The sequence below is a fragment of the Rhopalosiphum maidis genome, chromosome 2, assembly GCF_003676215.2.
Source record: "Rhopalosiphum maidis isolate BTI-1 chromosome 2, ASM367621v3, whole genome shotgun sequence".
NCBI classification, from domain to species: Eukaryota; Metazoa; Arthropoda; class Insecta; order Hemiptera; family Aphididae; genus Rhopalosiphum; species Rhopalosiphum maidis.
Genome location: NC_040878.1, coordinates 78,614,342 through 78,630,660, shown reverse-complemented (window position 1 = coordinate 78,630,660; position 16,319 = coordinate 78,614,342). Strand labels below are relative to the sequence as shown.

At 26.6% G+C, this 16,319-nt stretch overlaps 1 protein-coding gene and 1 pseudogene across 1 annotated transcript; both read left to right on the top strand.

Annotated features, from left to right (window-relative positions):
* Nucleotides 1–12,000: 12,000 nt before the first annotated feature.
* On the top strand, nt 12,001–13,080 carry LOC113552609 (KRAB-A domain-containing protein 2-like). Its single transcript, XM_026955462.1, has 2 exons — nt 12,001–12,341; nt 12,423–13,080. The coding sequence occupies exons 1-2, from the start codon at nt 12,001–12,003 to the stop codon at nt 13,078–13,080; spliced, it is 999 nt and encodes a 332-aa protein (XP_026811263.1).
* Nucleotides 13,081–14,599: 1,519 nt separating this feature from the next.
* Nucleotides 14,600–15,396, top strand: LOC113552608 (annotated as a pseudogene).
* Nucleotides 15,397–16,319: the final 923 nt, after the last annotated feature.

The window sequence follows — 16,319 nt, the reverse complement described above, 5'->3', positions numbered from 1 at the left end:
GTTATTTTTGCTTGGCAAATGTTTTACCCCTTAAAATCCAGTGATAATCATTTAAATTATTTTTGTCGCATACCTATATCGTTGGGCATACGTAAACTACGTCCGAATTTTTATTTGTGTTAAAAAAGGTATAACGTAAACTGCACCCGGTTTACAACTATAAAACTTTAAATTTATAACATACAACTTAATGAAAAAAAAATTAGTTGTTATACTTATTTAGTTAAATTTCCATGATTCTGTACTTTTTCAATTATTTATACTTACTATTGTAATACGACAATTGATATTTGTCAATAAGGCTCGGAAGTTGTAGAAGTTGCATATTTGCAGACTAAGCTAGAAATCAATTTTATACAACGACGAATTTAAATAGAAAAATTAAAAAGGCATATTTATGCATATTAGTTTCCAAAACAATATTACGATGGCACCATCCAATGTTGTAATTGATTTCGAAAAAGCTAGTCATTTTGCATGTAAAACTGTTTAGCCTCAGATAATGATACACGGATGTTGGCGATGTTGCTTTCATCTAACGAAATTGTGGAATAGAAATATCCAATAAAATGGTTTTAGTATTGGCTATTGGCTATAAAGATAAGAACAGCGATATTCGATGGTGTTTAGTTCAATGATGCTACGACTACTACGGTATACCGTTTCTAAGCTCGGATGAAAGTGTAACTGGGTATTTTGTAAATAATTTAATGAAATCAAAGCCCGACGACGAAAGAGTGACACGGTTTGCAGATTATATAGTAGATGAATATAGAAGTGAAGAAGCTCATACAGCTCAGTATCCACCTGTAATATGGGTTCGAGCAAATTATTCTTCTATTAACCATCAGTACCACCCCACCAACGAATGCGAGTTATTTCATTCTCATTTTAATTCTAGCCTTTATACAACTCTTTCAAATACTTTAATGCTTAAATAAAAGTTAAAATAAATACAAATAGAAACATACTACGCACATTCAATTAAACATTATATAAATTAATATCAAAATTCTAAAATAAAAAAAAAAATTACAAAATTTAATAAATAATTAATAAAAATAATAGCGGTGAAACTCCAATAATTAATCAATATATGTATTAGTACTTGTTCTAATATTTTATTTTTTCAAATTATATATTTTTTTAATTTGTTTCTTTATTCTATTATATTATTCATATTATATGGTTGAAACAAAATAAGCATAAATTAGAGATTATTTTGTAATTTTTGTTTATTCGATTTTGCTAAAATAAAGCAATTATTTTTTTTCAATTTTACTCGTTTGCAGTTTAGATGTCACCTTTTTACACTTAATAAAAACTTGAGCATAGTTTTCATGCACGATTTGGTGTTGATACCTTGGGCGAAGTTAATAAGCCGATATCGTTAATTAGATAATATTTGATTCATTAGTACAACAGATGGACGCGTAACATATTATAATTATGAACAGCTGGGAATACAATAATAGATAATATTTGAAAAAGACAAGGTACAAAATATATTTTTGTCTCTAATGTTATAAATGTCCATATTATGATACGTATCATTGTTAGTGTTTATTGTTTACACTGTTTACAGTATTCACTTTACGTTTACACTGTAATTATGTGTACAAACTGAATATACTAAACAAACTTAAAAAATTAAATTTACCTACCTAATTTCCTGTACAATTTACCATGTTTTTTTCAGAAATATTGCTATCAATAGTTAGATTGAGATTTTAATATATCATTACAGTTATAATATTATTTAACAGCACCGCACACTTGTTTTTTCCATACGATACGTGCATGATAATAATACTCGTGATTATCACCGTATACACTTTATTAGAGACATTTATAATAATCCTCGTTAGTCATTACAGAAATAAAATCCAATTACAAAATATGCAGCAAGTTAATAACATAAACTTATAGCTAAAACAGCATACATTATTATACGTGTAATAATATTATGATAAAAAATAAGGATAGGTATAGTGTGTTCGTGAAGATGGTGTGCTTGATAATTTTAAATTATTAGGTACATATTTAATATGCTAAAATTAAAAATTTAAAAATAAATTTCATATTTTGTATAATAATCGCTAAGAAAATGTCGTATTTACATGAATTGTCTTCGTCATACCATACCAAAATTTAGTTATAGTTTTATGTTGTTAGCTAAATATTAAAATGAATATGTTAAAAAAATAAAGGTAAGAACATTATAAGTATCTGTGAATTTTTACGAATTTTAATTTTAAGTAAGTTATAACTTTATGAGTATCTAAAGTTTTAGAATTTAAGAATATTCATTACTCACTTATAATAGTAATAAAGATTAAAATATTGTAAAAAACAAGTATAAACATATTTATAACTTAACAAAGCATTAAATATTAATGGAGACATAGTATATTGTTAACTCTGAGAATGAACTGTTTAAATTTTTGCACCCATAAAAATGAAAAACAAAACTAAAATTTGTGTCATTGATGTCTTAATGTATGAAAATTCATAATTTTATAATAATATTATACATTAAAAATAAAAAAATTAAGAAAAATCTATTAAATATATTATGAAGTTTTTAAAAAAACTAATAGTAACTAATTTTGTTAGATAATTACAATGTACTTATCTCGTATAATATATCCGACCGCGATATTCCATGACTATGAGGCATCCATTGAAAATTAAAAAACCCATTATTTTAAGAAACTTTATGATATTGGTAACTATATTATAACCATAGTCTATACACATTTCAAGGTTAAAACAATTTTTTATCATGTTATAAAAAAAGTAAACAAATAGGTTTAATAATATGGAAAATAATTGGTTTCTTGAAATTTTAAATAAACGAAACATCAATAGTATTTTTTTTTTTTTTGTATTAAACAATAAAAATTCTAAATATTTTAGGCAATCACATATTTTTCAGAATATGATACGCATTAAAAAAAAATAAAATATTAATTAATAGTTTTTGTTTATACTAGTATTTTTCTTAAGTATATTAATGAAATTTTGTTTACATAAATAGGTTCATATTAAACACATTTTAATTTGTATGTCTAAAATTTGCACATGGGCCCTAATAGTATTGTTATCATAGTAAACTTTATACTATACCAAACCTAACCTTGTATATAATACTTATATTATTTATAGTCGTCATTCGAACGCATACATATATTATTCTAATTTATAATATACGCTGCACACGTATTTCACACTTAATTACTGCGAATATAAAATATTAAAAATATATAATATACGATAATTGTATTATTATTATTATTGTTTCGTCAACAAAATATAATGATATGATAGAATATCGTGATGCGCATATGAATAATGAGTAATATGTATAGGTCGTAATCGCGCGGGGGTCTATTATTAATATTATTTTCGATATATTATTATTATTGCGACGAAAACAATAATATTAATTGTTTTTTTCTTCCACAATATCACAGGTATGAATGCAATTTATTATAATATTATAATTGAATTGTTTGAAACAATGAAACGGGTATATTTACCACGCGTATCTAGCTGTCACCAGTTTGTAAATATATTCTATTATTTTAATATATAATATATACATACGGTTGATATATTATTAAGGCACAAAAAATGTTTAGTCAATTTTATCTTACGTCATTGGTTTTTTTTTTTTTTTTTGTAAAGTGATATTATGGTTTCATTATTTTATCCGAAAAATATTTCAATACATTAGTATCTATGTACTATTCTGTACGAACAATAATTTTAATAAATAAATTAACTTATAAGTAGAGTCATAGTAAGTTCATCCGCTAAAACGATTGAATCGCTAGTATATTGTATATATAATCAATATCATACTCCAAAAATGCTCAAATATGTAGTACCTATAAAACTTTTAATCATGCAATAAAAACTCATTAATTTAAAAAAAAATTATATAAATTAACTTATAATTAACTTCATTAATTTATAAATCTTCTCATCCTAATATATTTTATTTCAATCAGGGATACGTAATTTATTTCTGTTCTTGCATTAATTGATAATCTTTTTTATTGGACTATTCCATTATTTATAACATTTTATTATTAATTTATGCAAACATCTGATTGTATTGATTAGGTACATAATTGTAAAATATAGATAACATTTAAAAAGTTTTCAAACGTTTTTAAATTTTATATAATATAATATTTATTAAAAATTGGTACTTACTAACATCAGAGCTATTAAATTTCAAATATTATAACAGTTTAAATTATAATTGGAATATTAATTAAAAGAAATTTGATGATTGTGCAAATATATATATATATATATATATGTCATAATTTGCCAAATTTGCCGCGAATTATGGAATTATATGAAAAAACATTATAATAAAGGTACTGAATTCTGTCACCTTGAAACTAAATTCTATATAATATATTATATTACATATATTATGTAACCATTAGCATTTAATAGGACTTATGACTTAAAAAGATTGATATACAAATGCATAAAGCCCTGAATAAATTACCTATACTATACATTTAAAACTGTTTTTACATTTAAAAATGATGTATAACCTTAATCATGCATAATACAATAACCTGCTACCTATGTATGGTATTTTTAGTTATAGGAGAGCTAAGGACACGTCATTGTATAATATATGTGCATATACATAAAACGTCAACAAATATTTGACTTAAGGACATATTATATTGTGGCAAGCGATATATGCCAGTAATGTGGGTACAGATACTTAAAAATATGTAAAGTGTAATATGCGTAAACGTCACTCCTCACACGCACATATTATTATACAGTGTGATTCATTAAGTATGCTCACCCTTTGTTTTTTCTTCAATAATGTAGTTATTCAAATTCTGATTTTTTTTAAATTTTTAAATATACTTTTATAAGTTTATATTATATAAAGATCACGTTTTAAAATTCTTAATAATTTTGTACCATTTAAGAATTATCCTGTCGAGACATAAATTCTGTTTTTCAAATGAGAAACCCTTTTTCTATTATAAATTATTTAGTGGCTGATTTTCTAAAAATATTAGTGTGTTAAAATTAAAATTCAAAAGAGTAGTTTTGAGTTGATTAACTTTGTGCACAAAGTGATTCTTGATCGAAGATAACGGATTTAGTACAATTTTAAGTACATAAACAATGTTGATTCAACATTTAAAAAAATAATTTACAGCCAAAAAAGAGGAAAGGTTCTCATTTGAAAAAGATAAGTTTGTATTACCATAGGACACTCTTTAAGTTGAGAATACAAAAAAGTTCTGGAACTGGAAAATATAGTTTTTGCGAACATTTAAAAATTTAAAAAATCTGAAATTGTATCATTAAAGGACAAAATAGAAGTGAGCATTTACCTGTATATAGTTATTGTCATTTATTAATAAAATATTAAAATTAGTTGATTTTTGTTAGCTATTGACAAATTTTAATAATAATCAAGCAATATAATATGTATGTACATAATTATTCTTATAAGACATAAACATTCATAATACATATGTACACACATATAATGTATACAATTAGGAATTACGGTAATATTAATAGAATATGATAATATGGAACTATATGTTTAGCTTTAGATCAAGGTAAATATTTTTGTCATTTTTGAAAATGTAAATTATTGAATGATCTTCTATTTTTATAGAGAGTTATATTTTGTTATATATACCTATATTTCGGTATACCTATTACTTGTACTCTGTAGTAGATAATAAGTACATTTGTTTACCTAATGATTTGTAGATAAAACTGATAGAGACATTTTTGAATTTTTAGCAATCCTGCCTAGATACCTGCCAATAATATAAACATACTAATATACTACACACAATATTACATGTATTTTAAGACTCGACTACATCGTCAGTTTTCGAATAGAAAAACAATTTATTCAGTATTTTCGAATTCTACAAAAATATGTACCTATATTATGACATTAATAATTCCAGTTTATTTTGCTTATAATAGTGGTTACGATTTAAAAAAAAAAAAAAAACTCTGGTTTGTCGACCCTTGTTATGGTATTCAGAAATAAATGTGGGCAAACACGTGGGAACCATCGTGACAGGTAGGTTCATATATGTTAATGACATATATATATATAATAGAAACAATATACAACTTACACTGTAATATTGTACATAACTAATATGCATTGTTTGAATAACGCGTATATGGTTTTTTGTGTTCTTGTGCTCGACATATCACTAGTTTACTATGTACCGTAAAACATAAACCACCTGTGAAAACGCGCATCAGGTATCCCGCATAATATACGTTTTAAATAATATTATGTATATACTATATACTAATATAGAGTCGGTACTCGGTCGTATAGTATGATACCGTCAATACCGTGGTAGTGGTAGATTAGTACTAATATCAAATAAATATTTGTTAAATTAATTTGTTCCGCGGCAGTTGTACCTATAGCGTATTATAGTTGTTTGGGGATCTATAAAGTAAGTTAGGTATCTAATTTATTTACTTTTAACTTTGTTAAGTTAACAAATAATAACGAGGAATTTCTAAAATTGTGTATTAAGTAAAGTCTCAGGTCGATACTTGATGATGTAATGGATTTGGAATACATGGGGATTATATGGTGATTTAAATCTTATATTTATAACAGAGATGCCAATTGTACTTTTATATTTTTTTACACAATTGATGAACAAGTACGATACATTTTTGACTATTTTACTTTTACTTTTACGATCCAATTAATACAGTAAGATGAATAGCACACAGAGAACTTCAAACTTAAGATAAACGGCGAAATTTTATCGATGTAACGATATTCTTTTAACGTTTTACGTGTTATTTATTTAGTATTATTAAAGTCAATTACCTACCTAAAATAGTCTAAAATGGTTCTTTGGAATGTCATGAAAAAAAGATATGATATAAAAGTAAGTAAAGTTTTACGTATATTTGAAAATCAATTGAAAAAAAAAAGTGGTGGCGATCACTTCATAGTTGATTCATCCATGGATCAATATTTAATGATTTCCTTAGATACAGATTTGAATATTTTAGTTTAAGAGAAAAATATTAATAACATAATATGAATTCATCAATAGTGGTTGTAAAAATAAATATAAATATAGACACGGTACTTCAATTCTGTGTTCAGATAGATCACGTACAACTTAAAAACGAGTTTGGTAGATCGCATATTTACATACGATATCAAAAATATTATTTAAATATTCTTATTCCATTTAAATGTTAGCGAAAAGAAAAAAATTTCAGATAAATGTAATCCAATGTGTCATAACTCATAAGACAAAAAAAACCAATAAATTCATTATAATGATATACATATAGGGAAATATATTTCCATCGTATATTATAATACTGATTACTATGTATAATATTATTATATGCTATACCGTTCCGCTCAAAAATTCAGGGAATAGAATAGAATAAATATACGCGTTTTAGCTTCGGTGTATTGAACTCTAGGTACTAATGTAGGTTTATGTATATAAATATATTATTATGAATAATACTGAATATATACTTTAGTCCTCGTTGTAATGTTCAAATCGACAAACGAACGGTATGATGATTAATGACGCGTATTCGTGAGTACAATATTCTGTCGATTACGGTTCTAAAAAAGAAAAGAAAAAAATCATAATAATAATAAATAATAAATTAAACGAACGAAATTTTTTTCCAGTATTATTCACCGAACACATTATTTTATTACTTACCTCCTGTAAAAAAAAAATAGAATAAAAAAAACAATCCGTATAGAATGATCCTGATTGCAAGTTTAATAGAAGTAAAAATTATTTGATTATATTTAATATAATATGTTTAATACTTTAATAGGTATCATACGTTATTCTTTAGGTACATGTTAATACACAAAACAGATAATATAACATAAGTAAATGTTGTAGGTACAAATATTACCCAAAAATTAACTAGCTAAGGAAACAGATAATTCATTGAAGTTTTATCTATATTCTATATTATATAATAGATAAATCTTGAAATATTTTTCCAGATAATAGATCAAAAATAACCACGGATCACTAATATATTGCGTACAACATCACAGGTAAATTTTAAGTTCCTTACCTCCTTGGATATTTGTTCCCTTTAAAACAAAAAAAATATGTACAGTACAATTGTTTGAATTATTAAATAGTTTGATTATATACCCAAAATTATTAGAAAATACAATTTAAAAACAAGTTCTATTTAAACTTGGCAAAAAAAATTGTTTTTATAGAAATTAATAAAATACTCATAAAATATTACTTTTACCTAAATCATACTTTTGAGTTATGACTTTATAAGTCACAGTAATCTTAGAGTCTGTTGATAGTGATATATTATTTAGTAATAATTTAAAAATATTGTTAAGTCAAAACATTATTTTACATTGAACTTTTCATTTTGCATTATTATAAGTTTATATAGTTAAAGCTACTAAACTATGTTTTGCAAAACGTACATCGCAATTTGATTTATTTAATGTGTAATTAAATTCTCATAAGACATATTGTTTGTCGAAGAATGCAATTAAAAGTGTATGCTTTCATTCGAAAAAGTAAAAACTTAAACATTATAATGATAAAAAAATTGTTGTTTTGTAATCGACTATTTTCAAAAACGTTATTATTGGTATAATAATTAATAACTTACTCTACCTATTACATTTTAGTATTTAAAAAAAAAAAGTGTTTACTTTTAAAAGAATCGCTCCGTTTACATTTACATATTATAACAATACAATATTATTATATTACATTGGGTAAGGAGACAACGGATGTAGGTTTAAAGATAAGTAACTGAAAACCACTGCAAAATAATGACTTGCATATAATACCTAAATCTATGGACTGGATTAAAGCGTGCGATTTACCGCTTTATTTTCCTGTTAACTCTTTTCTTTTTGTTGTTTCTCGAGTAAACGACGACTGTGGCTATAAAATATAATATTTTTGGTCATAGGTTATGCTGAAATAGTAAACTAATAGTCAAATTTTTCGGTCGATCGTTAACATAATATACATTTTAAAATAAGTATTTAGTTGACTATTGTTGTTATTTATGTAGTTATATAATATCATGCTTTGTTAATACTCTTGAATTATTCACTGATATAATAATGTAAAAAATGAGTTAAACTAGTTAAAACTTTAATTTTTCTTTTAATATTTTTACTTAACTATAGTGAATGAATTTTCTAAAAAACAAAGTAAAGAATCATTTGTAATCACTATTAGCCTTATCCAGTTTATTTGAAAAATAATAATACGTCTATAACTGTAGTTAAAACTAATTAATTAATAATTGTTTTGCTAAGTCATTTTGGGTTACATTAATGTAGCCCGTATAATCAAATTACGTTAAATAAACATATATTAACAAATACATAATATCTCCTATTTAATAATTTAGTTAATAAAAATATCTTATTATAGTAATAGTATATAGAATATATTTTTTTGCAAAATATTTAGATATCATTAAAAAAAAAAAAAACTATCAAATTCTACAATCACTATGTATGTGTAAGTGTGTGACCCAAGAAGTAATAATAATGAAAAAAAAATCGATTTCTTTTCAACTGAGTTTATGATAAATGATTTTTATTTTTGTATTATTTATTTAAAATGATTTACAGTCTATACCAGTGGTCGGCAACCGGCGGCCCGCGCGTCTATTATATACGGCCCGCTTTAAATTCTACGACAACAAAGTTTAATTGAATATTAAAAATGTTTATTTTCGTCTGGCCCGCGAACTCTTATTAATTTATAAATATGGCCCGGGAGTCCAAAAATGGTTTTTTTTAGTATAATTAGTATAATTAGCATACATTTGATAGTTAATAATGGTTAGTGACAGGAGATTAACATTTATGGGCAGGCACTCAGCAGTACCACCCGGCCGTGAGTTGTGGGCCTGGTACTTTTTAAGTATTATTATAATTTTTATTTTAGTATACTCGTATCTATAGGCCACTGTCTTTTTAGTCTTCTATACGTACATTACCGGGAAGTCAGGTGGAGAATAGCTGTTTTATTAGTGGGTTACTATGAGAGTTTAAGTTGGTGTGAAATTTAAAGTAATATAATTTTGCTAATTGATTGAGTGTAGACATTTTTAGGTGTTTGTAAAGAACCAAGGAGAAGATGTTATTACTACTTACTAGTAGGCAGATGGATTGAAACGCCCGAAGCGTTTTGGTATTAGATGGCTTTGCCTCATAACTGAATAACGTATGTCCAAACTTGTCGAATTATTGACTTATATATGGTAAGTTTATTGAAAAGGGAAAGTTTGGATTTTAAGAGTGGTCTAAGGATATGAAGTTTAGAGATAACAGTTTTACGTTTAAATTGTATGTGCTTCAGGTTAGGCGTTTATTTAGACTAGATTCTACAGTAAAACAACGATATTTAACTTTATTTGCCATTGGAATTGTTAGATTATTTAACGTAACAGCAGGTGGTTATGTAATCAAAAACATTTATCAAATTTTTTTTTAAACAACCTTGTTTAAAAAATATGGATATTTATTATAATAAGTATTCATAATTTTTTTTTTTTTTTTTTTTTTTTACCAATTTTATAAACACAAAATTATTTTTATGGATTAAATAATATGAATACACATGGGTTAATATTTAAAACTAAACATATTTGCATTATCTCTATTCAAGGCGTGCCTACATGCATTTTTCGCGCTGTGTAAATAGCATGTTAAAAATACAATAGTTATCACAAATTTATAAGCAATTCATTGGTATTCGTAAATTTTAATATTTTTAAGAAAATAATTTTCAATTTTATTATTATTTATTATTATATATCATTCAAGTTTTTTTTTAATAATTTTATTAATGATTACAACTAAATAGCATACTGAAACAATAAAATCTAATATATAAAAATCTCATGTCACAATAGAAAATGTTTATTACCGAACTCCTCCGAAACGGCTGGACCGTTGCACATGAAATTTTGTGTGTACCTATATTCAGTAAGTCTGAGAGAGTGATATAAACTATTTTTCATACCCCTAGGTGTAATGGGTGGCTCTCCACAAATAGCGTTCTTATTTCGGACAGACTATAGTATCTATATACTGTGCTCTTGGCGAAACAGTTATGTAAAATTGATATGTCAGAAATATCATCTATACATCAAATCAGAAATCAAAAAACATTTTTTGTCCTTACGCTAAATGTTAGCATTGTTAGCATTATAGGCAATCAAACTTAAGACGGGTGCATTTTATACGGGTGACGAAGTGCACGGGGACAGCTAGTAATCATTAATAAATAAATTAAAATTATCGAATGACTAATACAGTAATACGGAAATCTCTATGGTATATTGGTAGTTATGTATAAAATAAACAATTGTCTTTTATTATTATTTATCTAAAGGTTCAAATTAATCAGTCTTGACTGTTGACTTAATAAATATTTTCAGAGAGATTATTAGAGTGATATAACAATTAAGCATTATTTAATCATTTCATTTTTACTTGGAGTTATTGTCATATATAGGACATTCAAAAGGAAACATATTTGTATCGTATTAATTCGTATTTTACAGAATTACCTGAAAACGATTATTTATTATGATAAAATATATAAGACTACGGAAGTACAAATCGATTTACCGGTAGTGAAAGATAGTGTACACAGTATATATGTTACGAGTTAAGTACAAAATACGGTTAGTGTACATATAACCCGGGTAATGTGAACACTACCTGTACCTATTGGATAAAGTAAAAATATTATTTATACAACTTTATTTCGTATATTACTCGGGTATTTTACACATTATCTACGACTTTGATAAAATGTAGATGATAAAATAACGATTGTAGATAATTGTTTTTGATAAAACACATAATATTTAGTACAGTGCTAGTTCGTCGTTCGTTTTAATACACATAGGTACATATAGGTATTTAAAATGACTTCACGCGAAAGATTTTACGAATGTTTTTATAAAATAGTCAATGAAAAAAATAATAATTCAGTTTATTTATCGGCAGTTAAGTTTAATGAAATAGTTTCGGAGATTAAAAATGTGAGATCAAGTGGAATAAAAAGTAACAAGGCATATCGAATTTTGAAAAGGTACGACCTCATTACTATTAGAGAAGAAAATAAATTAATTTTGCTGTTGTTGGAAGGTAATACAAACATTTTGTACTATATTACTAATGAAAATATCTATGATGTGCTGCATGATGTATATTTAAGTATTGGACATGGTGGAAAACACCGCATGAATGCTGAAGTTAAAAAAAAGTATTAAAATATAACATAAGAAGCAGTATCTATTCACTTAAAATTTTGCGAATCATATCAATCAAAACAAAAATCTAAAAGCAAGGGTCTAGTGATTAAGCTAATGGTGTTTTCGGAAATGAATAGTAGGTGCCAAGTGGACTTGATTGATATGCACACGCAGGGGGATGGAGAGTTCTGGCTTATTATGGTATATCAGGATCACCTTACTAAATTTGTTCAATTAAGACCCTTAAAAACGAAGAGAGCAGAAGAAGTTGCAAAACATCTTATCGACATATTTTGTATTTTCGGAGCTCCGATGATATTACAATCTGACAATGACCGTGAGTTTGTAAATAAAATAATAGAAGACTTAAAAGAAATGTGGGACACACTGAAAATCGTTCATAGAAAGCCACGCCACACTCAGTCACAAGGGAGTGTCGAGAGAGCAAACCAAGACATACAAAATATGTTAATAACATGGATGAAGAAAAATAACTGTAAATCATGGTCGGAAGGACTTCGATTTGTACAGCTAATGAAAAATATGACCTATCACGATGGCATTAAAAGATCACCATACATGGCCCTATTTAGCACTGATGTGAAAATTGGTTTGTCATCTTTACTACCAGCTGAAGCAGTGGAAAAATTAACCACTGAACAAGAATTGGAAGAAATATTGCAAAGTGTCGTATCAGACTATGAACAAAAAGACGATCATAATGTTTCTGATAAAGATGTAAATTGTTGACAATATATAGGGTATAACAGAACTGACTTTTGAAAAAACTTAATCTAATTAATATTTTCAATTTTTTTTTCATTTATTATTAAGAAACCCTAGCGATGATACATGTATAATTTAATTTTTTTTATGTTTATTTTTTAGTAGCTACTGAAAATAAAATAAAATTTAAATTTTTTTAAAAAAATTTAAAATAGCCAATTTATGAATCTGATTATAAGAATAATTTTTATGCTAAACATATTTATCTAAATCAAGTAGTTTATTTTTTAGAATTTTTAAAATATCAATATTTTTTTATTAAATTAATTTAATATTTATTTACCCATCATATAATATTAACAATTATTGTCATACGTTTAAGTAGCATAATTTTTTTTTTTTGATCAAGTCTATCTGTTACACTCTATATAGTCGCTATACCTAGGTTTAATTACTTTTACTTTTTTTCTTAACATAACAGTACAGTATCTAGTTGCTGTGAATCATGTGACTGTACTCTTGGTAATGGACAAACATCTATTTGTGTTTTATGTGATAAAAAAAATAATTATTACAAATCAAGTTTTATTTAGGCGAAATTTTATTTATTTTTATTACAAATGTTTCAGAACACCATAGAAAACGAGAGAAGCAATTCAAAATTATAGCTGGAACAACAAGCAAAAAAATTAAGTTCAGATCTATTAACAAATTCCCACCGTGCAATGTTGGTGACACAGTTCGAGTCAAACTACCAGAAATAGACAGAAGTAAAGGTGATCCACAGAATTTTTGCAGTTGTGTCTATTAGTGATAATCAATATTACAAACTCGGTAATAAGAATGGTACTATTCATTAACTTTATTCTAGAAATCAATTTTCTGTATATTCTGAACCATTATTAGATATTTTAGACGTTTAAGCCACAAAAAAAAATCTTTGCGTGAAATAGCTAATCCGGTGGTTAAGGTTTTAAAAAATGGCTATGTAAAACTAAATGCTTAATAAATAAATGTAAATGCAAATCCGGAGGAATACTTTGTAATTCTAAATGTCATCTGATCTCAAATTGTTCTAATAAATAATTGTATTTCATTTTTAAATTTTAATTAAATAGTAAAATTGCTCAAATATTTAATTAATATTTCAATTGTAATAATATTAAATAACTTTTTTTTGCATTAGTTTAATTTGGTTTTTGTTATTAGAAAGGCTATATAATTGAACCATTTTAAGTGTTTGATGCGTTGGTGATGTTGTACCGACGTTATCAGTTTACGATTATAATAATATAAATACTTTATCCACAGTACACCGGATAATGTATAAATTGATTGGATAATACATATTTAAGGTGGATAATGTATACATTACACTATTCATATGGATGAGTTTCACATTACTCGGGTAATATGTACACTAACCGTTTTTGGACCTTACCTGTAACATATATATTGATAATAAAATATTAATCGTAGAATTCGAAAGAATGATAGAAAAAAATTTAGTATTAAAAAAAAAATTGACAGATTTATAAGGTAATCGGTGTCTTCGGTGCAATGTTTGTACGACAAAATTGACAAATTGTCTTAAGACCAGCAGTCGGTAACAGAATCAGTTGAAGATAAACTCAGGGGACTCGGTTGCGAAATTGCAACGATGAAAAATTGTTACAATATATCGAATACGATGTATGTTCCATGACCTTGAAAAAAAATTTACTTCTATAAAAAGTAATTTATACTTGACAATCTATTAGTATAAATTAATTTTACTTTAAAAACACATATTTGCTATATGCCACACGATGTTCGTTTGCTTATGTGATACTGAAAAGTCGATTCGGAAGCGTGGATCACTTAAAGCCTGGAACGAAACCCTAGAGAGTAATACATTTCTATTAAACATCTTTATTATGATATATTTACGGTAAATCAATATTATTTTTACTACACATGTATGTTTGTATGTTTTTTACGCAGGAAATGTAATGAAGAATACTTTAAACATCAATGCATTGAATCATTCGTCCCAGTCGTTGGAGTTGGCTAGATGCTATGACTTTGGGTTAACTGGAATGCCCTTTCTCGATAACTATGGTTACAGCCGATCTGATACATTTGAAATTTCGACGGTGAGCAATACTAAGTCTTCGGTGCCGAAACCACCGGCTCCTAAAGCGACACCGCTGCTATACACTGCTGCACCTATGAGCACAGCTACCGGTGAAAAAGTATACTACCGGATTCCGATCACAACGGACATTTTAAAATCCGTTGTGCTTAACCACCCGACGAGTGGAAGCAAAATCAGTATGCCGAGTTAAAATCATGATGTTATAAAACGTGTCATATTGTTAGTTTATTGTTGATTGTTTATTTATACATAAAATAAAACTGTTAATACCATAAAAGTGTATCGGGTTCTACTCAATTTTTTTAATCAACCGTAAAATACCGATTTTAGATGATTATACCCATCTAAAACACCACAGATCGTAAATATCAAAAATATTGTGTCTTTGAATTTGGTGAACAGTGATAAACATTACCGGATGGGGTTCACCGTCCGAAAAATTCGTGTTCTAAAATATTTTATCTACGTATTCGCAGGTTTCAGATCGATATACCGTATTTTATTTCCAACGCAAAATTAACGTTTAAAAATGAACGCAGTCCGTGACGTTTTGTTTTTCGATCCCGACCATTCAGTATTGAAAAACGTCTATGATGTCTGTGATCTGTGGCGCAGAATGCACTAGCCATTAAAATATAATTCAATAATACACAGCATATGATGGTGTTTACAGTGGTAGTCGTTTAATGCATTTGGTCTTTGAATATCCTCGAACGGTACACTAAATTAATAAAAGAAATACAAGTGAAAATCGGGGTAAATATTCTTAACGAATCGGTGGACCCATTGGTTTAGAGCCATAACTCTCGAGGGGTGGTGTGGAACGAACGTATAAAACCATACCACGCTCCTCCGTCTATAGTTACCGCACCCACTGTAATGCGCCTATGCTTCGGTCACAGATGCATCAATTGTTTTCAACATCCCTCACTCTACGATAAATGTGGAATGTGTTTCACTATACGTTGTCCTTCCGCAATAACTCATTTTAATAAATATTTTTCAAAGATTATTTTGCAAAGAATTACTGTGTATCAGGCACTAGAAAGCCATAATATTATTTATAATATTTTAATAGCCACTTTAGTTTCACCTATGAACTCAAAATTTAAACAGTCGTTTCATA

Excerpts from the sequence above, each read along its gene's own strand:
- LOC113552609 (XM_026955462.1), top strand. The coding sequence starts at position 12,001 with ATGACTTCACGCGAAAGATTTTACGAATGTTTTTATAAAATAGTCAAT. Across the intron at positions 12,342-12,422 it reads AATGCTGAAGTTAAAAAAAA|CAAGGGTCTAGTGATTAAGC; the intron begins GTATTAAAATAT and ends AAAATCTAAAAG.